At 38.1% G+C, this 27,923-nt stretch overlaps 2 protein-coding genes across 3 annotated transcripts in view; one reads left to right on the top strand and one right to left on the bottom strand.

The window, feature by feature from the left end:
• Nucleotides 1-259: 259 nt before the first annotated feature.
• LOC104486532 (rap1 GTPase-GDP dissociation stimulator 1) lies at nucleotides 260-20,827 on the top strand. The gene is made up of 10 exons (XM_086752594.1): nucleotides 260-401; nucleotides 2,609-2,737; nucleotides 3,983-4,108; nucleotides 4,755-4,898; nucleotides 8,975-9,109; nucleotides 12,200-12,325; nucleotides 16,188-16,327; nucleotides 17,243-17,369; nucleotides 18,434-18,562; nucleotides 19,547-20,827. Exons 1-10 carry the CDS (start codon nucleotides 281-283, stop codon nucleotides 19,678-19,680), a joined length of 1,311 nt encoding a protein of 436 aa, XP_086608720.1. The 5' UTR covers nucleotides 260-280; the 3' UTR covers nucleotides 19,681-20,827.
• Nucleotides 20,828-21,875: 1,048 nt separating this feature from the next.
• Nucleotides 21,876-27,923, bottom strand: part of TSPAN14 (tetraspanin 14) — a 43,459-nt gene continuing 37,411 nt past the window's right edge. For both annotated transcript variants that reach the window (XM_086752244.1, XM_086752245.1), the window contains exons 8-9: nucleotides 27,592-27,711; nucleotides 21,876-25,649 (exon numbers count right to left, since the gene is read on the bottom strand). In XM_086752244.1, the coding sequence (XP_086608370.1) occupies nucleotides 25,578-25,649; nucleotides 27,592-27,711 (192 nt within the window). In that variant the 3' untranslated portion in view covers nucleotides 21,876-25,577. The remainder of the gene's footprint in view (nucleotides 25,650-27,591; nucleotides 27,712-27,923) is intronic.

Genomic DNA, 27,923 nt, shown 5'->3' with positions numbered 1-27,923 from the left:
TCAGCCTACTCAGAGAGAGTGGGATCTTCCTAACTTTGGCAAAAATCCTGAAGGGCAATCCACGATGTGCAGTGAAAGCAGCCCAGGTGCTTTCAGAGATAGCCAAGAATGGTATGTTGTACTAAAGTGTTACTGCAAGGCACATTACAGTACATCAGCTGCGTGTTTCCACTCTTGAGTTTTGTTTATGGCTAGCAGCTATTGGTCTCGCAGTTGCAACTGTTTTATTCCAACATAGCAATAAACCTACAAATCCCTCTCCTTTACCTACACAGATGAAATGAAGAAACCATGTATTGAAGCAGATTTGCTTCTAACTTTGATACCTTTGCTGGAGAGCACAGACCAAGAAATGTTGCTTCATGCTGGGAGGGCTATTGGCCGTATCTGTTATGATAATCGTAAGTATTTGCTTCAGAGAATCCTACTTTCCGTAGCTGTAAGGCATTATTTTATAAGGTGGTGTAACCTGTAACTTGTAATAATTTTTTCATGAGACCTGAGCACAAAATGCACTTCAGTCTCAGTTAGGTATACAATTCACACAGCTCACAAACACCAGGGCTGAATGTATCCCAAATATCTCCTAAACTCTAGGTTTCCCCCTGTATTTTTTACTTCAAGATGACACACCTTCATCAGAACTGCTCTGCAACTACAAGCGTAGCAGAACCTCATACATATCTTAATCAGTTTTGTAGAAGTGCCTTGGGTCCAAATACTGAATGGCTTTGTCTTCTTCCAAAGTAATAACAGCATCTATAGAGCAAAGCACTTTTTTAAAAAGTGTGCCAGCAAAAAAAAAAAAAATACTCTAAAAAATAAAAACCACTGAGATATCTCTCTATGCAAGGAATGGTCTTCTCAGAGGACCATTCCTTGCATATAAGAAATCTCTATGCTCCAAATCACTCCATAAAGTCAGTAGACTAGCTTGCCTGCTGGTCTCACAAATTAAACCCAACTGCCCCAACAGTTTAAGATTTTTATTTTACCTTTAATTCCCAGACTGACCAAAAATATTTCTTCCACACTAGAGGTAATATGGAACTTTTCACCTTGTATCTTCTATCCATTTCCCTATGTCTTCAATCTACCTTCTCCTATCTTTCCAGTGTGAACCTGTGCAGCTTTATCTAGAAAGCCTTGGGTTTGCTCTTCTGCACTGTTCCTATGAAATCCAAGCACAATAGGTACCTGATATAGATTCTCCTAGCCCCTTGCAAGTTAGATGTATTTGCCAAGGAATGCCACATAATAGTTCAAAACCCCTTCCCCATACGATTACAAGCAGGGCTCACGCAGCTGCTGTACACCAGCGTTACTACAGCACATGGCCGTGCTGCAAATCTGCTTCCCTTCTGCCAAAACACAGGCCCAGCAGGGATTTGACAAGATGGCTGTGACTATAAGATACATGCTTTAATAACTTCTATTACTAACATGGTAATAAATACATCATAGAAAAATTAAACTGCAGTGACTCCCTGACTGAACTGCAGTTGTGTGTGCTACAACAGCAGCCAGGCGCTTTCTGGCGTCTGTCATACATGCTGTCAACCCAAGTTGCAGTCCAGCTCTCGGCAAGACACTGCTGCAAAAGCAATGTCATTGCACTGCTAAGCAACCACCTTGACATTCTCAAAATCATTTTAGACACTAAGCATCGAATCATTAGAAGACAAATTACAAAAAAAAAAAAAGAAAACATTTATCAGTGTTTTCCTCAGCAGTTCTGCATGTGAATGGAGACAACTGTAGTTAGCATACTAGAATCAGGACCAAACGAATTTTCACTTACCCTTTGTTGACTTCCCTTAAGTCACACATATTTACACCTACTTGAGAATCTTACTCAGCCTACAAAAATCCAAAGATACCTTGAATTCAAGCACTCCAAGATTCCTTACATGCTGAGCAACTAACATTCGAAAGACTGGAAGAGGATGATTCCTCTAGACGAACTTTAAAGCAGTTCATCTCTCAGTGGTATCTTATAATAGCCCAAGTATTACTAAAGTGTCTAGTTTTACAAGGATTTTTTTTTTTTTAAGAAAGAGAAAAGAATCATTATTTTAACATGCAAAAAGCAGGTATATAGGCATTTGCTATATGAGTCAGACCACTTGATCTCTGACAGCAGAGTCATCAACTAGACTATGCCAGGCCCTTCCATCTCCCTGCCCTTCAGAACAACAGAAGCTATAGGAGATAACACGGCTGACATTCCCCTTCCCTAACAGAAATAAGCCAACTGTCTGTTCTTCACTCAATTTTCAGATACATACCAAGGGATACAGCCCCTCAGAACTCGCTTTAGAAGCTGCTCTAGTAGTAGAGATGCCCATGCAATTGCACTTACATATTTTTACAATGGCTTAATTCCGAGTCCAAGCAGAACCAGGAGCTTTAGCAAAACTCAGTCCAGAACCCACATGTCCCAAACACATGAATTAGCCTGAGCCCGCAGCACAAAAGCTACACAAATTCTAACCATGTGAGAAAGAACCTGATTATCTTGCTGCAAAGCATGTCAAGTTGGAGCCTTTTTACTGATTTAATTGGTCCCTACTTAATCACCTTTAACTTCTATGCTTACTATTATCAGGGGATCTTCAGGAAGAACTGGTGAAGGTAGGAGTAATCACATCACTAGTCCGAATATTAACCGATTATGCAGAGAGCGAACCACTTGTCCATGTTGATCTATTGGCCTTATGCAATCTTGCAGACCTTGGTAAGTAAATATTTTTGTATCTTGGAGCAGAAGATCGTCATTGTCACTGCCTTTCCATGCACACACAGAACGACCAAAAGTTTCTTGGGTTTTAGGTTTTTTGGGTTTTTTTTTGTTGTGGTTTGGTTTTGTTGGGTTATTTGGAGGGGTTGGGTGGTTTTATTTGTGGTTTTTTTTTTTAATTTTTTAAAATTATTATTTGGTTTGGGTTTTGTTTTTTTAAACAGTACTGATATTTAATCAGAGACTGGCCATAGTATCTGTATTGGAGATGCAACTTCCCTTTCCTCGAGTACCAGCAATTGCTGGTACTATTTTAAAACAATTAAGATTTAATAGACAGCTTTTGGCCCCGAAAAAAAGTATAGAGGGCATAACTTCACAGGGTAAATTGACAGTTTCAGCTACTTCTGATATGGTACATGAAATACTCATTTATCAGAAATAAATTTCTGTTTAATAATTAAGTTTATATTATTAATTAATTCATTATTAATGTCATAATTAAATTATTAATCAAACAGCTTCCCTTTTCATTTACACAATTTTCAAACCAAAGACATCTCTACTGATTTAAAATATATCTGCACTACTTTACACAAGTTGTACCTAGTGATGGAAGAAAAAGACCAAGTAGCAAAACATTACCACACTTTGTAGATGGTCTGACTGCAATTCTATCTACTGCTTCCTGCATTCAGGGGGAAAGGTAGGGAAGGGGGTATGGCATCATACTGTCACATCATCCTCCAGTGAGGCCTGTCCTTTATGGATCTCTTGTACTACTTCATACCATATTCTGCTCAAATGTGTTCTACGTCAGAGAGCAGCAAGCTTAAGAAATAAATTGATCTTTGTTAACATACATCTTGCAGATGTTTAGGATCCCAGCAAGACTAGAACCATCTAATCAAGGCAGAAAATACACTACTATAGCAAACTGGCGTGTGTCCATTTGCTATATTAAATAATCATACTACAGATGGATTTATAAGAGTCAGTGGAATTAAGCCAGGATTAACTCGGCAGCTATTAAAAGGTCATAGCTACACGGATTACACAAGGGTGTTAAACAAAGAAGCAGGTAGGAGAAGGGATGGAGCAGAGTTTTGCTGTCTCAGTGCTGTCCGAAGGGACAGAAGCGTCTACAAAAAGCATTCACAAAGTAGTGTCTAATCACTTCAGATTATAGGGAGACATGCTGATAAAGAAATACTCAAAATACTGACTTTATCATACACACAGATACAGCCAAGGAAGCTCTAAGCAAGACAAAGGTTGCTGAACAGCTGGTGAAACAACTGAGAAGAGCAGATAACCATGAGAGGTTAGAAATTGTCTTTGAGGTCCTGCAAGCACTTGCAGAAAACGGTAAGGCTCCTTTCAGCTTGGGGGAACGAGGGCAGACAGGGTACTGGCACTTAGCTTAAGCTCTGGGTTCTGAGTTTGCCATGGGATTCTACTAATGGAACAGCAATCCCTTCAGTGAAAATAAGCCACAAGAGCATAAGAAATCTTGGCCTGAGCAAGACTTTAAAGCTTATCAGGTGAAGCAACAAAGGAAGGAGGGACAGAGTAGCATTCCTCTCTGTTTTGGTGGATCCTTAAGATAGCAGATTCAAACTCATATTGTCCATGGTCTGTAACAGGAAAGCAGAAAAGACAAATTGTTTAGAGTAGACATCATCTATGATATTTGGTTGTCATTTTTTAATAAAAACCAGTGGTGTAACAAGCATCAACAGGAATTCACTAAAAAAATATAGAGATCTGATACAGATTTTCAAGAAATGAAAACTCATGACTGGCAATACAAGAAATGTCAAAGATCAATGCAGAAGCTTTGATCATTCTGCCTTGGTGTCATCCTAGCACCAGAATGCCAGCTACAAACAAAACTAAAAAAGTGTCTGCACCTGAAAAAAGACTGGCTAAAGTTCAAGGATTTTTCTTCCTACTCTGAAACACTTCAAAGACTCAAGAGGCTTTTAGTGTGCTTTTACTGTCATCTCTACAGATGCTCTGAAAGTGCAGCTGGTGGAGGCAGGCGTGCAAGAGGTGCTGTCCGAGATCCTGCTGAGGCTCCAGGGTAGTTCACAAGCTGAGGACACATGCATTGTGAAGGCTGCATCAGACCTCATTGTCTCTCTGCTTCTTGGAGGTAAAAAAAAGGGAACACTGACAGTCCAGATACATAAAGAAACAACATTAAAAATCCTCTTAGCAGAGGAGTTGCCATCTGCTCTGTTGCTTTCATTTCCTTAACAGGGACACATCTGCAACCTTCTCCATAATCCTTAAGGGAATTCTTCTCAGACACCACACTTTTTCCACTTTTTATAGGAGCCTCGTGCTCACCTCGCCATGCTTCCCTTCAAGCCTATACATATGTTGCCTCAACTGTGACCGCTCCTGTGCGGAACACAAACACAAGAACTTCAGCCCATTGTAGCTGTACCTGGGGTTGTCAGTTCACATCCTGCTTCTCTAGCTTTACTATCAAAGCTGGCTTAAGAGACAGTTATCAATTTAAAGTTAATCATCAGATTAAGTTCACATGGTATTGAACTACTCATGTTTCCTCAATCAGCTGTGGACATACTTTGAACATTTGCATTAACAAAGGTTAGAACTTTCTTCTAATCTAAGTTCTGCATCTATGAGGAAAAGAATACACACATTGCTGATCTGGATTTTTCACCAAGTCTTTAAGCTGATTTCAGGAACAACACAAAAAGGCTAAAGATCCAACAGCAACTTAAGTTTACGTGGCCCTGCTATGTTGTATTTTGGGCAATACAGTTTTAAAGAATAAAACATCAAGAACTGGACACATAATGGATCCCACCATCCTCAAATCCCAAAGCAACCAACAACTTAAACGTCTTTAATTATTGACTATAACAACAATCTTTAAGTAGTCATTGATTCGAATCTCCCCAAAGACAGAACAGTTCACTTTGGGGCTTATTATAAACAGACATGAGATGTCCTCTCCATTTACCATGCCACATGCAGAAGCTTTTTGCTAAGGGATGCGGCATCACCTCCCAGAATGCTGGTACTTTCATCACATCCAAACATATGCAGCTACAGAGACAGGAGCAACAGCTATTGCTAATTTTACAAAAAGTGGTAAGGTTGGTTATTCTTGATCCTTCAGAGATGGAAAGCCACTGTTTGTGAGTGGAGAGAAATGCAATACTATTAGACTTCATTGCTCCCTGGCTCTGAAACAGTAACATTCTTGCCTTTCTGCAGACTGGAGACTTGCATACCTTTAAGTTACAGATGCTAATGATACTGAAGTAGTTTGAGGGACACAATTGTGAAAAATGGGGCGGTCAGGTATGCAAGTTTCCGCACTTTTTTTTTTTTAACCTAAATCACACATTATTAGAGGGGAGACTGGAAATGTTCCATGGTAAATACGCTTGTTAAAAATATTATTAAAAAAATAAATATACAGTTATTGATGTTTTAGGTTTTAAGTCACTTTTAGGAAGGGAGGGTTACTCAGACACATCAGGGGAAAAATAGATCTTGCGTTAAGCCATTTTATCTTTCATGCTTTCGTATTATAGAAAGCAATGAGCCTTAAGACTATGTGGAAAGAAACAGAGACTCTTACAAACAGACTCCTGGAAAGCATGCTGTGCTGAATCAGTCAGAAGACACCCCACTATGTTTTCTGTCCTTTCTCACTGATAACTACTGTATTGAGTTCAAATTCAATTCACAAAAAGGAGCTTTTTCAACACTGCTCATCTTTCTGCATTAATGTGCTTAATTATCATAAAAGATTCCTTCACATCTGTCTCAATGTTTAGCTTGTCAGTCTCATGTGGGTTTTTGTTTGTTTGGGGGTTTTTTGTTGTTTTTTTCTTCTTTTTTTGTGTGTTTTTTTTTTTTTTTTTTTTTTTTAAAGCAAGCTATCATACACACCTTTCCAGCTCCCCCTCACATCCCTTTTAGGCTCCCTTTCTTCCTTCTCTTACGCCTTGCTCTGAATCAGCCATTGTGCATCACGGTTCTACAAAGGCCACAGAAATGCCCTTGGTGCCTTTAAATTGGCTATCTTCAATTTATTCAGCTGAATGGCTTGTTTTGTCATCTGCTCTTCTTCCATCTCCCTCACAACCCCATTAGATGTTTCATGTGGAAAAAGTGAATAACCCCTTTCAAGCTCCAGTATATGCCACTGATGTATGCACAGCCTTTAATCTAAGAGGAAAAAAAAAAAATCCTATGGAAATCTGATCTCAGTATCAAATGACTTCTGATGCAGTGTAAAGATCACAGACAGCTTTTGCAGCTATGAAAGTGGCTGTTCCTAACAGAATTTAACTGAATTTTAACTGAATTTTACAAGCCATTAAACTGAAGGTGTTGCTGCTATCCAGGGAAAAATCCATAGGAGAGAACACCAATTTGGAGCTCTATGACAATCAAAGCAAGGCAATCGCTAATGGGTTCTGTCTATTTGCACTCTAGTACAAGAGCAAAAAATGCTCTGCCATTCTTTGGTTTGAAAGGTGGGATGAGGAGAGAAATTAAGTTAAATTAAGGTTAGTCCATATGAAGATCAAAGTATTTTGCTTGTAGAATTTTATCAGACCAAAAGAGATAGTCTGTTCCTAGAGAAGCTGTTCCTAAAAAGGACTGGGCCATTTTCCTCATATACTCGGATCTCCTAAAATTAGGACCAGACAAGAGAACATTTGAAGAATCACAAGCAAAAATCACCAGCTTTAGAGAATGTATGCATAAATTGATATCAAAAGATTTTTGCATGAGTGGAATTCAAACTATTTCACAGACTGACAGTTCTCTTCTGAAAATGTCCACTTACTTTTTACAAGCATTTGACAAATTCTCATTTAACTTATGTAGTAACACAGGGGAAAAAATATGCTACTAACTGAAATGGTAAGAGATTAAAGGAATAGTAGGCACTGGTTCAAAAGATGACATGGAGGAGCTTCTACTACTTCGGGGTGCAAAAAACATTCAAACCAGCAAAGGTGTTAAGATTACTAGCATGATTTTTAAGCGGTATACGCACAAAAATTAGAAGTCTGTACATCTTAGGCATGCAGTTAGGACCATGAAAAGAACCTAAAGCTACTTCCGGCCAGATTCTGTATTTGTATGAAGTCTGTATAGTTCCTGTTTACCTTGGGTGAAGATGCAGTCTTCCTACATAGCATTCACACAGTTTTGCCACGTTTTAACAAACAGCATTCACATGGTAACACCACAGCAATAAGCAAATGTTGACTGGTGTCAGGAATATGCTTCTCTTGAGGTATAATAAACTGTATAAAATAAAATACAGACAAACATTTGCCAAATGGCACCTTCAAAATACTTCCTTCAGGAAGAGTGCAGATCGTAATATGCGGAGTTTCCTTTTGCTCTTTAGGAGCACACTTTCTCACTTCCTATCAAGGCGAGCCAACTAGTTTCTGATAACAAAAGGGCTCTCACTTCTGCAGAGCAAGTTCTTGAAGTGAGACAAACAAAAATGCACTGAAAATATTGCAAAGCATGTACTGGGCAAAATGGTAATTCTTTGGAATGCACAAACCTGCTCTTTGACCAGCATTAAACAGATCAGAACTCTCTAGGTCAACTCATATTTTCGTGGCTTCACACAAGTGCAACGCAACTTCCATTTCAGGAAGTGGGTTTCTCAAAACAGGCAATAAAAACTTAGGCCTGATTCTTTCGAAGATCAGTTAATGACAAATTCTTTGATTGAATACAAGGAGTAACAGCAGTACAAAACTAGTAATCACGCTCACCGTTGATCAATAAGATCCCCTGTTCTCACAATAGCCTATTAAACCAGAAGAATAGCAAAACTCTCCTGTGGAGAAATGGAAAATGCCACCAGCATTCCACCACACATATCGTGGTAAATAAAGCAGTATTGGGGAAGAAACTGCCTAGAGAATATATGGTTTTGAGTTTGACAGTGTCTGTCCCTAGAAAGCTCTCTCAAAGCTAAGCTTTACTAGAGGGTGTCTCAGCATCAGTTCACAGGTGGCTGATGCCCACTTATCTCTAGAGAGCTGAAGGCTGTGAAAAACAATGCTAAAGCTACAGACTCAATCGTATCAAGACATGAAAACAGTCAAGGCAAAGACTCCCTGAATTCTTAATTTGCATGATCAATTTCTATACTTGTGTTTCTTGTCTCTCTCACCTGCTTGGTTTTACCACTTTCTTCAGATGGCAACTGTGTACGAATGGTACAGCTGGGAGTCATACATCAGCTTCTGGATCTTTTGGAGAAACACGTAGAGAGCGGGGACATCTCTGTTCAACATGCTGCACTCAGTGCACTTCGAAACCTTGCTATACCAGGTACAGAGTTTGAAGACAATTAATTTTCTGTGATTCTTTGTAAAGATGGGTCACTAAATGGAGATTTGTGCAGCTCTGTCCAAGTCGTCAGTTCCAGTCCTGTGCATTTTCAGGGGCAACTGACAATTTTTTCTCCTACAGAGATATATATATTTGAATAATTCATCAGGAGTTCTCATCTACATAAAAGGTCTAAATACAACAAAATGTGACCTCACTGCCAGCTGCTGAAATGGTTTCATATTAACAGCATACAGCAGTTCAGGGTAAAAATGCAGAACAGGGTTTATAGCTTAAAATATAGAATACGGAGTGCAGCTATTACATCACAACTGGTAGGGACTTCATAAATCTATTCCTCTTCTATAAAGCCAATATTCATTGCAAATTCAGGCTTTGTAACACACTTAAAACTACAGTGCCTAAAAGGGGCATATAAGAAAGATGATGACAGACTTTTTAGCAGGGCCTGTTGCAGTAGGACAAGGAGTAATGGTTTTAAACTAGGAGGTAGATTTAGATTAAAGAATAATTTTTTACTTTATTTTATTTTTTTTTTTTTTTTTTTTTTTTTACAATGAGGGTGGTGGAACACTGGAACAGGTTGCCCAGAGAGGTGGTGGATGCCCCATCCCTGGAAACGTTCAAGGCCAAGTTGGATGGGGCTCTGAGCAACCTGATCTGGTTGGAGATGTCCCTGCTCCTTGCAGGGGGGTTGGACTAAATGGCCTTTGAAGGTCTCTTCCAACCCAAACTGTTCTATGATTCTACTCTTGTGATGTTTTGATAATGCACATCAGAAAATTGTGCTGCTTCTCATGTCAAATTTATTGCTTGCATCTGAAAGCGCAATTCAGGCCAAAAATGTTTTTCTAAAGACTTAACAGCATAGCACCCTGCAACGCAGTCCTTACACTCCTATACAGAGCTCTAGAGAAGAGCATGACATCAACGCTATTTTCTGAAAATACAAGAACCTGAAGTCATCTGCCAATTTTATTACATAAGTTAGCCAGCATGCTGGGTTTAAGTTTTATACATAATCATTGCTTTGAACAAGTGAGAGCCCCAGAATACACCAGTGGCTACTTTGCCTCCATTACTTCCTTTTAAAGCCTGATACACTATTTTTTTCTTGCAGATAGCTCTCTTCAGAACTTCGCCTATTTCTTTCAACTTATTTTTTATTTGCTCTCAAGTAATTTATTTAGTTTGGCTTATAGTATTATCACACTCTCTAGATCATAATAGCCAGCCATATCTGTCTATGGAGTATTTTAATAAACATATTTTAGACCATAAGCCCCTCACTGCTTCTATGTATATTTTATTTCTCTGTGAAGAAGTTTTTCTACCACCATTCACATTAGCAGAGGCTTGTGCAAATTGCTTTTTAGTGCTCAGAGTACACAGTATCTCGACCGTGCATGACAGCTACCTTACATCAGTTACAATCTAACACAGAGCTATTAGAAGATAATAACAAATCATTAATAATCAGAGACCCATCCAGTTGAACTCAGGGTAATTTAGTAAGCAAAATGTAACTATTAGAATAAAAAGGTGGATTTTTTTTCTACAAGCCTAGGGGTGTCTCATATCAGTTCTCACTGACTTCACTCCTGCAATATGTACAATAGTATTTAATGATTACAAGCAGCAAAGAGACCAATTAGTCTCCTTTGAAAGACAGCATTTTTTATGTAGTTGCCCTTGAGAGCAAGCAGATATGATTGCATTCTAACTTGGAAGAGAAACCGTTCCTCAGTGAGTACCAAGGTCCACTTTTTACAATGCCAAGGCGACACATTCCTTGGGAGTTCTTTAAAGCAATGAACACAGATGATTTTGCAAAGACTGCAGCATCTAAAAATGTGGTTGCAACCTACAACTTCACCCTTGTATCACTGCCTGCTACACATTGTAGAAGTAGATCTTAATGTTCTTTGCAGCTGTACTTTTAAAAGGCTCAACTCTGAATTATAAAATACCAGTGTATCAACAGAGAGTCTGTTTTGGTTATCTGTTCTGTTTAAGTCTATTACAAATCATTTTAGATCTTTCCAAGTGCCTGGGCAATGCATAGCACTTAAAATGCTATTCCTACCCTGTGCTCTTCCTTATCAATTTGTAAAAATACCCGAATGCGGAAGCTGTAAGACACTCCCTCACAATAATACATTACTTCCAGAAATACCTAAACCCTATCGCTTTCAACAATATAGTCTGCTACCTGGAAAAAAGGAGACCGAGTGCAAATCCAAATAAATCAAAATAAAAATTAATTAAATATAGGCCAATATTTGCAAATGGGAACAGGGGAAGTCTTCAATTCAAGTAGTGATCTTAAAAGAGAATAGGTGCTTATAAACACATTGAAAAAAGTTATCATGTTCTAGGGAATGGAGTCTGTGCCACTGAAAAACAATGACACTAAAGCAAGTTACTTAACAGTGTCTCCTTCTCAGTTTACCTAAGACAAGGAAGAAGGGATAGAACAGTTATCTCCCTAATTTCACTGTCCTGTCATTCCCTTACCTCTTAAAAAAAAAAAAAAAAAAAGTGAAGAAAATTGCTCTGGAGGAAGCAGCTTTTGGTAGCACATCCAAGCAGCATTAGGACTCTTTACAGACAAACTTCTGATTATTACCAAGGATTACTGCACTAATGACTGGAGCAAAGACACAGGAACTAGGAGAGGAAAGCAGAGAAACAAAGGCATGAACAACAAAAGATCAATGAACTCAAATACAATAAGAAAATCCATTCTCAAGAAATATGGCTATGTTTAAAAAAAAAAGGAAGATGAACATAAACACAGCATCGCTGGTTTTTTGATGTACTTCATTCCAGGCAGGGCTGAGATCATAAGTAACCAAAATATCCTAACAGCAATTCCTAGGAAGTTTTTAGCTCAAAAGAGAAAATTAAACAGTCTGTTAGTCCTGATTTAATTTCTGAAAACTCTAGCAAGTTGGACCTTTTGCTAAAAGCATAAAATTCAGATCAACAGTTATGTCATGTCTGTATTTTCAGATGCTTGTATAGTTACTGAGCTTCACATCAACATTTTTTTTTTCCATTTTCTAGTTGTTAACAAGGTTCAAATACTGGAGGAAGGCGTGGCAGAACGGATTCAGGCACTTCTAAGGTCAGAGGTGCCTCCTGTGCAGTTTAAACTTCTTGGAACACTACGGATGTTAGCAGATGGTCAAGGTAGGGAATTGCTAATGCTTACTGACACCAACTATACACCCCCCTCTCCTCCTTCCCCTGCAAGACAACAGATGTACAGGGAGAGTACAGGCTAAGTGTCCGGCTAACCTAATTTCGCTCAATCTGGAGAGGTTCCAACAGAGACGACTGCCAGAGGCTGTAAGCCTTCCATACCGACCCAGTTACACTCAAGAGGTAGATGAGAAACAAACCAAGTGGAAGAATCTGCAGTAGTCAGTGAGAAACAGCAAAGGCCTAAAAGGAAGATCTTTTCCACCAGAGATGTATCAGCAAGGCATGAGTATGATGGAAAAGGGTCAGGTTAAGGATTTACAGTGCCAAATCACAGGAAAAGGAAATCAATAGAAGAACTGGAAAATACAGAAGATCAAAGGGAGCTGGGGTGGAGAGAGACAGGATAAATTATCTTCTACCAGTCACACAGTCTCTCTATACACATTGCCAGGTTTATCTTGCTAGTGTGACTCAAATGTTGAATTTTCTCTGCATGCTGAAATACGGGATTATCTACTTGCACTTTATTCAGTTTTATACAGCGGTGATGTCATGGTTTAAGCCCAGCCAGCAACTGAGTGCCACGTAGCCACTTGCTCCCCCTCCCCAGCGGGATGGGGGAGAGAATCAGGAAGAAAGAAAAACAGGAACAACAGAAAATAGGTCAAACACAGAATCAGAGAAGTTATGACCATTTTGCACTGGGAACTGATAGCTAGTACAGAACAATTACAATCACAAATTCATTAGTTATATGGAAGTGAAAAAACCTTGATAATGGCAGCTACTTGCATCTTTTTTCAAATGAATATTCATGTTATAAAATTTAGATCTAGCACTCATTAATTTGCACTGATTCCAGTCCAGTAAAATGCTGCTTTCATTTATATTTCACCATGATAGGAAATGAGCCTAGCCTCTTCCTCTCAGGCTTTGAAGGAAGTCATTAAAAGGTCATTTCTGTTATAACTGATACACCTGAATTGTGACAGGGGACATCATTTAGCTTTTAAAATTGAGACATCATAATAACACAGATCTAATTTTTTTTTTTTAACTCAATGCCATTTACCAGTCCTAATATGAAGTTTGAATTTGGCACAAAATGGTAAAACTTCTGAATCTGAAACAATACAAAGTGTAAATTAAAAAAAAAAAAAAAAAAAAAAGATGTAGAAGATTATGCAGTGTTTACCCATTCCCACCTGAGCACACAATTCTCCCACATTTAATTACTTTCTGTTCTGTTTACCCAGGAGCTAACATTGCCCTTCATTAACTCAGCCTGAAACTCTTATGAATACACATCTAAAAAGTCCACACTAAATTAGTTAATTGCTTTACCTAGTATAAATTAATGACTCTGACAATCACTGAGCATAGTGAGGCCTACAGACTAGACGAGGTAGGTTTCTTTAGTTCTGGAAAACTGTAGTCAGATCTGTCAGCTTCAGTACACTAAAGTGATGTTAACATTAAGCCCTGGTTTTTCCACTGTTTTGCTTCAGAGGAGCAGAAGAATTTAACTTCAACAGCCAAAGGCCTTTCAGCCCAACTGAAAGTTCAATCATACACACAATTTATTCAAATTTGGAATTTTGTTAGTTAAAAGGTCCTTCTGTTCCTGTTAAGAATAACTAATTGGATTTTATCTCTAAGAGCTCTATTGCTGGCAGACATCAGGAAGTCCCTGTCAAACTGGGTCAAGATGCCTCCTTTGAACAAACCTCTCAGACTGATTCCATTCACCACCCTCTTACCTCTTTCAGCTTTCTGTACTAAACTGGATTACCATGATCTCCTCAGACTAACATGTAACATCTGACCTAGAAACAAAAGCCTTTCTGTTACAGGAGGTAACACGCAGGTGGCTGTGAAACAAGTAACTTACCTCAGAACAGACATGTTTGACTAAGCTAGAAGCTTTCTGATTCCTTGTGAGATTTTGATCTGTAGATTGCTCCTTAGTGTACTGAACAAATAAAAAAAGGAAGCATCTATCCTTCCTCATCTCCCTCCCTAAATTAGGGTATTGGTTAACTTACAGTTTCTGCTAAATATCCAGAGTAGTCACATGGTTTATCAACACTGACCTTACGGTGCACATTTTATCTGACCCTTTCCAGAATACCTCAAAACAAATGCAATACACAGAAAGAAACAGGAGCAGGGTGATACCCCTATCAGCCAAACCTACCCCTTCTGTTCCAGATGTTAATGTTGGTTCTTCCTCAAGTCTTCACTTCAGCAAAGAGCCAAGAGACAAAACTTCTCAGTATCTCATAACCATGCAGACTTTTCCCCCTATTTTTACCTTTCTAAATTTGCTTCCAGGTATCTTCCTGGTTACTTTCTTTCAGGCCTGGAACTATTTTGAAAGAGAGGAAAAGATTGGAAAAAAACTCACAGACCCTTTATAGCCCTTCTTAAGGAACGAACACCTCCCATTAATGCCTTTACCACATCTTTCCTTCTTCAGAGCACACAATGCACATTTCATGCCCATCTGCTCTGGTCCTCCAGCACTGAGGGAGGCATGGGACAGGACTCAAGATGACCAAAATGAAGTCAAGAAGAAAAATGCTTTACAAATTACTTCTAAATTTGAATTAAATCTTCTAACCACAGTGTGTTTTTGCAAATAGAATAATTCCACACCAAAAGTGAGCAACTGCTCTTGCCTCTCAGTTGCTAGATCCGATGCCCAGTTGGAAGTGCTGTGCATTTATATCCTTAGTTCACGATCAAGTGGAACACACAGAAACAGTGGCTTGGCAGTTTATAAAACAGCTCTTTCCTGCTCAAAGCCAAAGAGATGAGCACTCAACTCCTGCAACAAAGTAGCTTAAGTTGGGCACCTCACTACTTTCTTACATTTCTCCTGATACCATTCACTTAGAAAAAAAAATCCAGTTGAACCAAAACGTAGAATTTCAAAGTCTTAAGTATTGAACAGAATCAACTAAGTGAAATTACTGAAGCAGTATTTACCAGGATATTTTCAGGGCTGAACCTCTGCTTAACATATTTGGTTAAAATAAAGAAATAGAGTATTTCACAGTCCTCAACACCCTCACATCTGCATTTTTTCCTTTGCTTAGGAAATCACTTTTGATCCACAGCACTTTAAAGACGCATCAGCAAGTCCAAAGGAGACCACGAAGATGATCAGAGGGCTGGAGCACCTCTCCTTATGGGGACAGGCTGAGAGAGTTGGGGCTGTTCAGCCTGGAGAAGAGGAGGCTCCCAGGAGACCTTATTACAGTCTTCTAGTACCTAAGGGGGCCTACAGGAAAGATGGGGAGAGACTCTTCAGTAGGGCCTGCTGTGATAGGACAAGGGGTAATGGTTTTAAACTAGAATGAGGAAGATTTAGAATGGACATAAGGAAAAGAGTTTTTACAATTAGGGTGGTGGAACACTGGAACAGGTTGCCCAGAGAGGTGGTGGATGCCCCATTCCTGGAAACATCCAAGGCCAGGTTGGATGAGGCTCTGAGCAACCTGATCTGGTTGGAGATGTCCCTGCTCCTTGCAGGAGAGTTGGACTGGATGACCTTTGAAGGTCCCTTCCAACTCAAGCTATTCTATGATTCTATAAACTGCAATAAGACTCATGTGGAACTACGTGTTAGACTGATGCAATATTGACAGAGCATGAGTAAAGTTCCTTTTGCTGCTGAACTAAGCTTTAGGAGTAGTCTCCCGTGGTGGCAAAGAGCCTTAAACCACAGCATATGTAAGTTAGAATTCCGCTTCTGGTCCTGGCTACTTCTATATTCACACTTCTGTGACAGAAACTGAGAAGTCCTATTTTCAATGTCACCTGATGATGCTTTTCTCTTCAGCTGATGCAGCAGAAATCTTGGGCCAAGACCCCATGCTGCTCAACAGACTCGTGCAGTGGTGCGATGCTAACGACCACACCGGCATTCACGGAGAAGCAAATCGGCTGCTAGCATCAATCTTGCGTCACAACAGATCCCAAGTACGAGAGCTTCTGCTCTGATACGTTTCTACTTTATCCTTCTCTAATATTTTTAAAGTTCGTCAATATAGCTAGGGGCTAAGTGTTAAACAGCACATACAACTTTATAATTAAAACCATGAAAGTTCACAGTATAAACCCCTCTTGTCTGCCTCAATACAAATAAGAGGGAGGTAAGCAGGAAAGCAGTGCTCCCCATAGCCACGGATACTACACACAAGTGACCAACATGGTTATGGTCAGGTTTCAACTTTTACCCTGCTTGAGTAAGGCTTGACAAATGGTAAGTAGGTAAAGCTTTTCTATTTCCATAAATATTAGTTTCAAATTAAAGCAGCAAAGATAACTCAGACCTGTCCCGAATGTCAGTCCTCCAGGAGCTCCAGAAAGCCCACTTATCTACCAAGTCACAGATAAATCTAGCGTGATCTCTATCTGCTGGCATATTGTAACAGCCTTGCTGTTTCTTGTAAATCACCGTATTATACACAGGCATTCCAACCATCCTTTACTTAGAGGCAGTGATTAAAAAAATAGATGCTATCTGCACCGGCTTTGATAAAGTACCTTCAGCTTTGCTCATCTGAAGGTTTGAAATGAAAAATTGGAATAAGGTGAAACTAAAACTCCCGAGACAAAATACATCTATTTTTATCTTCTAGATATGCATACACATAATTCTAAGTATTGACATTCCAGGTAAATAGACCAGCCCTAGGCAGACATGTACGATCAGTGCCAACAGAAATGTTATCTCTAGTCTTCAAATATCATCAGTTTGCACTGCAGCAGGCAAATAATTTCCATCTATTCAGAGGCTGTAAAGTGCAATCTCACGTCTATCTTCATTCTACTTTACTCTTAAGCCTGATTTTTATCTACATTTCCATCTATATTTTACCTTTGCTTTAACAGGAAGTGGTCAAAGCCATCCAGGAGGCACAAGGAGTGAAGCATCTGGTTTCCATGACAACAAGTGAACATGCTGCCATGCAGAATGAGGCCCTGAATGCCTTGGCAATAGCATCTGCAATCGATTTAGGTATTTTCCTCCTACAAGCTTTTATCTGTGCAAGGTCCTCAATTATTAAGAAACATTGGCATGCTGTTAGTACTACATAACATGTAAAAAAAAAAAAGTATGTTTCTTATCTAGGTTTAGCTCTTTGGCATGAAATAAAGGAGGTCAGCCATCCAGAAGATCACAAAAGCAATAGGCTTCAGGAATTGCCTGAAGATTGTTTGTTTAGGGTAGAGTCAAGTGATCAGGTTGTGTGCACAAGCACAATCTGCTGAGAGTAGCATAGTATCATGCTAGAAACCTACACCAAAAAAAAAAAAAAAATCAAAGGGAAGTAAAGGTGATGAAGACTAGAGAAAAAGATGAGAAAGTATAAATGAAGACAAAATTAAGGACAAATTATGGATTTGAATGGTCAGTGAAGACTGTAAATGGAGGAAATCTTCAGAAGACAGACATTTAAATGCAGGAGAGAGTAAAACAGAAGCATAGACAAAAGTCTCGTAGAAGCTGCAAATGGAACAAGTGAAAATACTACAAAGGTTCTACCTACTTTTACTGAGCTAATTTTCAGAGAGATTGAGTATTTTTTTTTCAGGTTTTTCCTGTACGACTGATCACATTGGGTCTCAATTTGTAACAATAAAGACAGTCACCACAGAAATCTACATACATTAAAAAATAAATTAAAAAGAAATAGTCAACATGAAATTTAGAATTTTCTATACCATCAAGTAAGACAGTAGAAAGCCCATTTTACTGCTTGGTCCACCATTAAAGCTCTCAAACTCAAATGGGCAACTAATGTGAATCAACATTTCTAGCTCTGATTGTTGCAAATTTTAATCTAGTATGAGGTTATTTTCTACAGTCAATAGGTTCTGCCTTCAAGAATTAAGCCAGTGAAGAAACACTGTACAGAAAAGACAGATATTCTCCAGTACCAAAACTGGATGTCCAAGACATCCCTGTATAACCATTCCGAAATGAAGCCAGCCAGGAATTTATTTTTAAAAAGCAGGCATGTTAAACTTACTATCTCCTTTTCAGGTAACAGCTCAGATATTTGTTTGTTTATTTTTCAGAAACCCTTGAAGAATCTTTTAAGGAATCACAGCTTGTTCAAAGCTTACACAAACTTCTACAAGATGACAATACAAGTCCTGAAGTGAAATACAATTCAATGGGTCTTTTGTGCAGTCTTCTTAATTCAGGTAACTTCATTTTGAGTTGTCTGTGATGAAAGGACAGATATTTGTGATGATAAAGGCATCTGTACAAATTCACCATGCACAAATGTCTGGCAGACTGAGGTCCTGTATGCACCACAGCATTTTTATGTTCAAAGAAAAAGTCTGAATCATCTTCCACAGGCAGGTATACCCTTTGTTCTGCCTATGCTGTAAGCAAACCAGAAGCCGAGATAAAACAGCAAGTTTCATAATGCTGCCTTGGCACACCAACTTTTAGTAAAACATATGAAGGATATGATTTCCATTTCTCTCACTCCATGGTTAGGGAAAACTTAAAATGCTTCAAGCCAGATCAGCTTCATCCTAGATGTGTGACACTAATTGAAAAAAACAACGTTGAAACCAGGAGTCCAAAGATCTCATGCCAGTTTCTCACATCTTAATACACAAATCATGTAAATTGAAAAGAATGATTGTGCTCAGGCAAGGATCTGCCACAAGGAGAGCTGCCTTTCAAATCCTGGAATCACCCTATATTGGCAGACAAGCCGGATTTTGTAATACACTGTTTTTTCCTCTGTAACCACGTAGATACTGGAATAGAGATTAGTACTTGCATCCTTCAGCGCTATTGACACAACAGATGTGATCTATAGGACTTTTTTTCTAGGGATGTATATACTTCGCACTTTATAGACAAACTGTAACGCTAAGAGTCAAGTCTTATTAATATGAAAGGTCAAAGAGCATATAGGTAAAAAAATGCTGGAACCTGTCCTGTATTACATTTTCAACAAGTGTTCATCGGTTCTTGGAAGTCAAACAGGAGAAAAAAAATCTTAATCTCTTCAGTACTTTCAATGGCTGAAAGGGTATCTGCTGAGAGAAATTTATTTGAAGCAGCCCATTTTAAACAGCAAGTACTCCAAACTTTTATCTTACAATTCTCAGGAGCCACTATGCCATGGCATGTCACTAAAAGTCAGCATTTCATCTCCCATTCAGGTGACCTGAGACAAGAAATAGAAGAGGACAAGATTAAAGAAACCCTTGAACAACTCTGCAGCCACAGCAATGCAAATGTGGTCAAGGAAGCTGTCACAACATTACAGGTTTTGAGAGGAGAGACACCCCACTAGCCTCCCTTCTTCTCCATAGCAATCCTGCATGGCTGCTGAGGCAAATGCAATAAAACACCAGCTTTGCCAACCCTACCTTGCATTTGTCATGCTGACACATAGCCAGCACTACTACAGCCCAGGTACAGCTCCTGCTTTTAAAGCTGTACATACCAAAAATACTAACTTGCTCATCTATTTGGCCTACACATACTTGCATCGCTGCTGCTCTTCACTGAGCTCCTACTGTCAAATCAGAGTATCACTTGCAACTTTTATATCAATGGAACTTTAAAATCATTACAAAAAAATCTCGAGCTTTTATCACTGAACCTAAAACAATAGGATTTTAGCTTAGATGAGAGCTGTACCTTAAACAATGCAAAGGGCTAACTGGCACCAATTCAACCTCTGTACATTTTTAAGCAACCTGTGAGCCCAGCTGTTATCTGAACATGTTAAAACCACCACAAAACTGTACCTTTAAACAAACGTTCCCTTCAATTTCCAATTTTAAAGCTCATTTGAGTTTTCACCTGCAAGTGCCACAAGCTAAGTATTTGAGGTCATGGTCTTGTCCTTATTTCACAGCTGCAGCTAATGTCACCTGGAATGAGACTCAGTAGAAGCAAAGTTTACAAGAAACTGCAGTCAATGTCCATATAGTGATTGGACAAGATACAAATTAAAGCTGGTTAGAAATTACAAGTGAGGATGTGGGAAGATTTGGAGGCAGTTGGCATTTCATTATCTCCAGTAACAGAACCCGGGTTTAACCTTAGATAATGAAAAACTGTAGCAAAACAAACATCCTTGAATATTCCTACAGAAGCCTTTAATATTTAAAAATGGTCACTTGATAAAAAACGGTAAGAACAGGATCTATCACACAACTTGTTTGCACAACTTTTTGAAGGAGCTGCAAGTATGTTGCAGTCACATTGCCAAGACCTAGGAGATCAAATTCAAAATCCCGTAGTGGTAGATACTGAAGAGCTAGGGAACAATTACTTTTTTTTAAATCCAGTAGTAAAAGTTACTGAGAAAAAAAAAACAGAAAGGTACTGACCTTTAAAAAAATTGTTTTAAAGCAAGAAATATTTAGAAGTCAACAAGACCTCCTGTTCTCAAACAATTTGAGTATAACTGGCTTACGTCTGTGAGCAAACATTACAACTTTGTTCCTGCAAAAGCTTTCCCACTTGCAAAACTTGTTAACGCTATTTAGCCCACTACATTTGCCACCAAATATCACTTTCAGGAGTACTCTTGAGAAAGGGAATTTCATAAAACCATCCCACACAAGTCACTTGGTGAGTAACACACAAGCAGGTTTTGACCACGTAGTAGGAGAAAAGAAAAACAAGAGCTGAACCATGTGCAGTTTCCTCTAGCTTAAACCACCACTGAAATGGGCATCCTACACATTGCCAATGTCAAAACTAGAAATAGCTTCAGACAATCTCAACTTCAGAATAAGATCCGGGGTTGTGCCTAAACCAGGCATTAGTATGAGACATATCAGGGTCTATTACAAGTTCTATAAATACAGACCAAATAGCCACATTCAAGTTAAGTCATTCCTATCAGAAATTATTCAGCCGCAACATTCTAGACTATCTAATTCTAGATACCGCGTTATTCTAATACAGTCACTATCTGTTGGTTAAAGGTTTCTCTGACCTTATTGAAACTACAGTCAGGTTTTAATGCATTAAAGAAACTTTAACATGGTCAAAGAAGCAGACACAAAGGTATTTCTGCAAGCTCCATCTTCAAACACAGAAGTTACTTCCATTCTAGGCTCTTAAGAGTAGTTTCAGGAACATTGCTCAGACATAATAAACCATAGATTGTGCAAATTACAAGAGCGATAACTGTGGATAATGGCAGTCAAAGTGCAAACAACAGTTTTAATTTTTGGGTGTCCAGAAATTTAGTATTTTCTCTACACCATCCTACAGTTCTTCACTTGTTCATGGCTTTCCATTAATAATGGAGAGAAAAGCACCAGTGTTACCTATTATTCAGCAGCCCAGATGGAAAAAAAAATATTAAGAATTAATTTCAGCAAAATAGATACACAAATACCAGCAGACCTTTACCATTTCTGTACTTATCCACAAACTGCAGTCTCAGTAGCCAGTCTAAACCTTAAGAGAGGGAAGTACCAGTGACTGTAAGCAACAAATCTTAGAAATCAAACTCCAAGGGTAAAAAACCATTAAATTTTATTTAATCAAATTTAAGGCTTGAGAAAAGAATATACTGAAAGTCACTCAGAAAAGTCATCTCAGAAGAAGAGATAGAACCTCCTTCCACTGGCTCAACAATGTTCAAGCTGAGTGATAACTCACAGGCAGTAGGAGAAGGAAAAGGCAAAGGAAAGGAAGGAATGGGGAAACAAAAAACAAAGCGATTCTAAACCAATTGCCACATCAGCCTCAATGGACTGGAGGCACAAGTCTAGCCACATGGCACTGCATGAGGGTCACCAAAACTAAAGACCCCTTGGGAAGAAATGTTCAGGTTTTCAGGAGGCGATCGAAGCTCCTTTGGTCGCTACACTTTTTTCAGTGCTTATATTCATCCTCCTCCTCTTGTACAGGGAAACTGTGTCCAAATGCAGGTAATATTAATAGAACAAAAGGACAGTTGCACTGTCAAACATACTGACAAATAAATACATTGCTTCACAGGAATAAATTGTGCTCACTTCTGAAAAATAAAAGTGATCACATTGAAAAGTTTTCTTATCTCAGTCTAATTATTCAAGTCTGATCTCATATTTGACATATTCATTTAAAACCTTGTTTCCATTGTAGTGCTTGTGGAGTTGTTCCAAATGCAATCACTGAAATCTCAACATCAACAATTTATCAAACTTCTTTGTGAGATCACTGAATTGCTTCTCCTTCGAAGCTTTAGAGACAGGCTCACACCCAACTACTTTTGCTGAAAAGACTTTTTTAAACCATAACCTAAATCTTTAGCCATGAAGTCACTGCAGGTCCACAGAGAAGGTGCTAAATATAACTAAGTAGAAGGTGGTAAGAAAGTATTCCCATTCCAAGTCTGAAATTACACTAGCCATGTGTACCACCAAGGGAGTGCACTTCAAAATGTCTAGGCAGTAAATCAGCCTACAGTCCCAGGGTTTTAAATGTGATACTGAATAAGCACAGAGAAGCTTACCCACAGTGAAAACAAATCACTCTTTGAATTTAAAAAGCCTCAAATAGGTTGAACTTGCTCTCTTGAATTCAGTTCCAAATAACTGGAGCATTGATACAAAGCCGGTGTTACTGTAGTCAAAGCCAAGCAAAACAAACTGTGGAAAGACAATATTTCAATTAAATTCTGTTTTGCGTACAAACAGTACTTCAAAAAGAAACTACGTATCCATTTGTCTTCAGGCAACTTAGCAAGAATTGCAGACGCTGGAATCCTCATCCATTACACCGGCTCTTGTCGGCAGCTAATTTCAGCGCATGAACTTCTTTTTGACACCATGATGATTTTCACCAACTGCTAAAATTACTTCTCAGCATTAGGAGTTTTCTGTGTCAAGAAATGGCAAAGGAAAACGTACTCCCTAGATGCAATTTTCAATGCAATGTTTTACAAATAAAGAGTTACAAATAGAAAGCATCCTTCTCCAATTTTACATACGTTAGATTATTACACATAATCTTAACAGAGTAAGTTGGTTGATGATGTGGTGTAAAGTTTCAAGCAAAGGTGGCTGGACGCTGCTTTGCTGCTTGCAAAGTTGCAGTAACAGAAACAAATTGTTGGCTGCTCCTAATGGACTATATTCAACAAATAAGTAATACAGACCTCAAATTCAAGGCTCTACAGAAGAAATGCCTCTTGCTCTCCCCCTCAGTGATCTACTGCTATTGTTTCCTTGTTGTATATCAAAGCTTAAAAAAAAAAAAAAATCATCATGCATTTCTAATGGTTTTACTTCCAGGTTTCTCAGATGAGTAATAGCAGACTGTTCTCTGCTGCCGCATCAGGAAATCAGCCATCCTTAGACAAGCTTGCTTTTCCTGTTGTGTCTCAGTCACTGGCCACAAAAAGAACTAGGAAAGCTGAACTGAAGTACACATGAGAAGTGTAGCATTTTCTGTGAAGCGCTTCACAGATTAAAAGCTAGAAGGATGTCTGGACACTCAATACAGACACAAAGATCCTTACTGTTGATCAGCTTTTGCCAGTGAACTGTTCATTAATACATACATAATAGAAAAAAGGACATTAGAGAGTTATTTAGAAGTTCAGCTTCCTAAGAAAGCCATATACTTTGGAAATACAAGTATTAAATCCTTCAGGCACACTACATGTAGTAAAACATCATTATGAAAATATACACTTTTCTAAAATTTATGCTATGTTAGGCACTGTAAATAAATCTGCTCTCCCTGAAAAAATTGGTGTCACTGGAAGCAGTAAACAATGTTAGTTATATGGCACACAGTAAAACTGACAGCTACAGCTACTTCAAAGAACTTTTCTGTCACATACTTCTATCTCAAAGTGAAAAATACTATGCCAAAGACTTTTACAGAAGACTGGAACTCTTACTGAGCTACAAATCCATCTACTGATCTCCCAAGAAGAGAGGATGGGAGGAAGAGTTTCGTTTTCTTCTGATAAAAATTTAAAAAATGGACTTCAGCAGGAGTAGTTCAGTTTGATGCAGAAAATTACTCTGAAGAAACAATTCTGGTTCACCATATTGTGACTGGCATTTGAGCCATGTATCAGAATACAAGCAGAACTGATGATTCAATAGCTTTACAGAAGATACAAAAATTCAACAACTAATCTTTCACTAAATGTGTATTTCCTCATTAAAAAACAGATTTCGGTAGGAATCAACACTGAATTTAAGTGTTTTTCATCAGTCCTGATATTAGCAGTTAGGACTTGTGAAGATCAATAGAGTAGCTGTGAGAGAAACTAGCAGAAAGGCAAAAACCATCAACAGCTAGCATAGCATGCTTGCTACCTACTGAAACAAGCTGCATTTTGAAATTTCTGCATACAGCACATTTAAAAGATATTACTGATCAATAAAAAGCTAAGCATTTTTAAAGAGTTTTTTCTTCTATAAATAAAAAATATTTACATTTTTTTCAGACAGGAAACAACATCAGGGATTCACACCTCCTTGCCTGAAATGGAGATTTCTAATACATAATGCTACAGGTAGTCAGATTTTTCCCCTCTTGAGAAAAGGCTTACATTTTCAAAATGGCATTGGTTACCCAAGCTCTGAATCTGAGCACAAGTTCCTGCTCCCAAAACATCCATGTTATTTCCAGTCAAACAAAAATATCCCTACTTCTGCACAACTAAAAATCAATTAAAGAACTAGAGAAATTATGACTTTTTTTTTCCAATTTCCAATACCATTACAATTATGGTTGCTGAGTATCTTGCAATAAAAATGACTGCATGAGTCTGCTGTGGAGATTAAAATAACTTCAATATTCTGAAGAAATCAGCACACCTTCTGAAAAGATTACAGTTTGAGACGGATGACAGTTGGGAGTGAAAATAGAACAATCTTCATGGTAATCCTTCAAGGAAAGGCTTTACAGCAGTTTCACATCTTCTTGCTAGAATCTTTAAAATCTGTTCTGCGAATGTCTTGGGAAACTCCATTTCCTCCTCAGAGATGAATGCTGGTGCAGTGAGTTGTCTCATGAGGAAAAAGGTAGACAGATGTGTGTTTGGAGATTTTTTTTTTTGTTACCAGCTTCTAACAAAAACCATGAGCAGGGTAAAATCCACATAAGGCTTTTAATAACAGGAGTATTTCATGGTCTGCACATTTCTTCTACCTTGGTGTCCAACCAATAATCGCAAAACATACTTTTTTTTGCAACACGTGTCTGCTTTTATACTCAGAAGGCAATACCTGCCTTTACAGCTTCAATATCAGAAATCAATGTCCTGGCTAGGAAAATTCCAAAAATCTAAAAAGACAAAAAAACAAATCATTTGTGAGATGAAACACTTGTAATGTACCAGTCTGCAAGATGTTTCTAAAAATTAGAGCCTGTTACCAGTAGTCATTATTGCAGAATGGGAACCTATTTCTGATGTGTTCCTATTACACTGTACTGATCTCAGTACAGCTACTCTTGCGAATAAAGATACGCATTCATAAAGTGTTTGCGGGTTCAGATATAATTTCATAGCCAAGATCAGCTGTCAAAGCATGGTTATTTCTAAGAAGTAATAAAGGCAGCAGAATCTTGCAGGAAATGAAACTCCTGAGAAAAATATGCTTTCATGTAACACTTCAGGAGCATTTAAAATAATAAGCTTCCAAATGCCCTAGAACTGGAGGAAATCCATTTAGCCAAGTTTACTCAAGCCTTACAACACTCACACTTATCTATTGCTAAAGTTACAAATCAGGTATTTCCATTCATTCCATAACTTTGAATAATACAGTCCATCTTCTGAGCAATTTTTTTACAATACATACAGAATGTACAATTACCCATACTAAAATTAAAATCTTGTCACAAACAGTAGTGAGTAAAGTCCTAGATTATTCTGAGACATTTAAATTTGGAATTTTAACATTCACTCAAGTTCCCAAGGAAATATTCCTTTACAAATTTAAGTTAAATTTACAACTCAGCACATTTCCTGTAACACTCTTAGAAGAGCAACACAAGACTTGGGTGAAGCTTTGGAAAAGCCAAAATGTTTGGTTTAGATGTAGATAGGTTATGTCTAACTCTCAGTCCCACCACGAAATAGCTTAATGCACAGGAAAGACCCAATTTGAAAATACAACTGACTGTGAAAGTGGTTTCACAGAGACTCAGGATACGAATAAGAATGTAATCATCAAGTTATTGTCAGTCAACACACTGTCAAAAGATCAGACTTCAGATCTTGAACATCTTCCTAACTGAACGTGTTGTTCTCAGGAGAGATTATCTCAAAGCTGTGGAAGCACTATCATTAGTGATAAAATATCAAAAATCAAGGAATAGTAGGCAGTATTGCCATGACTGGGAAAAGGTATTTCGCCAGCACTCTGTGATCAACTATTTTCAGTCAAAAGGAAAATACATTCTTTAGTAGATTTACAAGTTTGTTATTTCCCACTGAAGTGGAGCAGTACCATAGCAAAGAAATTTAGCTAAGTGTAAACAACTGCCATAACAAACGTAGAATGTACCTTGAAAAAAGTAATCTGATAAGTTTTACTGAGAATTTTAGTTCTTTTTCTTTGATGTACCAATCACTGACAAGGTACTGGAAGAAGTCACAGCAACTCCTTCATCCGGTTCTGCTAATATCACATTTGCAACTTGTTCACTCATTTCCCTGCTCTTCTGCTCTCAGCTTTTTGAGCAGTACGTAACATGCTACTTACAGCCAGCTGAGTGGTAATCTTAGCATGAAGAACAGAATTGTATGTTAGTCATTTCATATTTGTGATAGAAGTCTGTAGTTCAGATCTACTGAAGTAGATGGCCAGAAAATCTCCCCTCCCTCATGGCACATTGAATTGTAAGAAATATATTACTGCATCACGTTATTTTATATTATAATAATAATACTATATTAGCATATTGCTATATTAATATATATCAATATACATCCCAATCATAATATACTGTATATATTATAATTGCATTGTATTTTTATAGTGATCTCCATTGCTTCGAGGAACATAATTTCAACAGAATTAAGTTGGTTTGTATCAGGCATTTTCACTCTCAGTCCCCATCCCCATAGTTATTTTTGCCTTATTATTCTCACACCTAAAAAAAAAAAACCCAGTGTAAAAATATTTACTTTACCTCTTTCCATAACTGCTTTTACCTTCAGCAGATCTGTATCTGCAAACTTGAAAATTTTTTTCAAAGTAATATAACAAAAACAACTAACCTGGAGCAATGAGATAGCTATGAAGACACCTGCAACAATGTAGATATTCCGGGGTAACCAAGCTTCAAGAGCAAGAATACATCCTTTGACAAAAATGTGATCATCCCACTGACTCTTGCTCTATGTTTAGAAAGGAAGAATAAGAATATAACTTTTCTGTTCAAGTTTATCATAAGATCAGTCAATCACATTATACAGATAAAGTACTGAGTTGTCACTTATGCAGTAATGTTTTTAAGTGGACTCCAGAAATACAGATATGTCCAGATTAGATCAGGGAATACTGGACACTGATGTTAGTATCTTTCTGCAAATCTTGTTAGTAGAATACT

Source organism: Chlamydotis macqueenii, chromosome 7 (genome assembly GCF_036417535.1).
Source record: "Chlamydotis macqueenii isolate bChlMac1 chromosome 7, bChlMac1.mat, whole genome shotgun sequence".
In the NCBI taxonomy this organism is placed as follows: Eukaryota; Metazoa; Chordata; class Aves; order Otidiformes; family Otididae; genus Chlamydotis; species Chlamydotis macqueenii.
This window is presented reverse-complemented; position numbering and strand designations above follow the sequence as displayed.

Excerpts from the sequence above, each read along its gene's own strand:
- LOC104486532 (XM_086752594.1), top strand. The coding sequence starts at position 281 with ATGAAGAAACCATGTATTGAAGCAGATTTGCTTCTAACTTTGATACCT. Across the intron at positions 17,370-18,433 it reads AGCATCTGCAATCGATTTAG|AAACCCTTGAAGAATCTTTT; the intron begins GTATTTTCCTCC and ends TTTATTTTTCAG. Across the intron at positions 18,563-19,546 it reads GTGCAGTCTTCTTAATTCAG|GTGACCTGAGACAAGAAATA; the intron begins GTAACTTCATTT and ends TCTCCCATTCAG.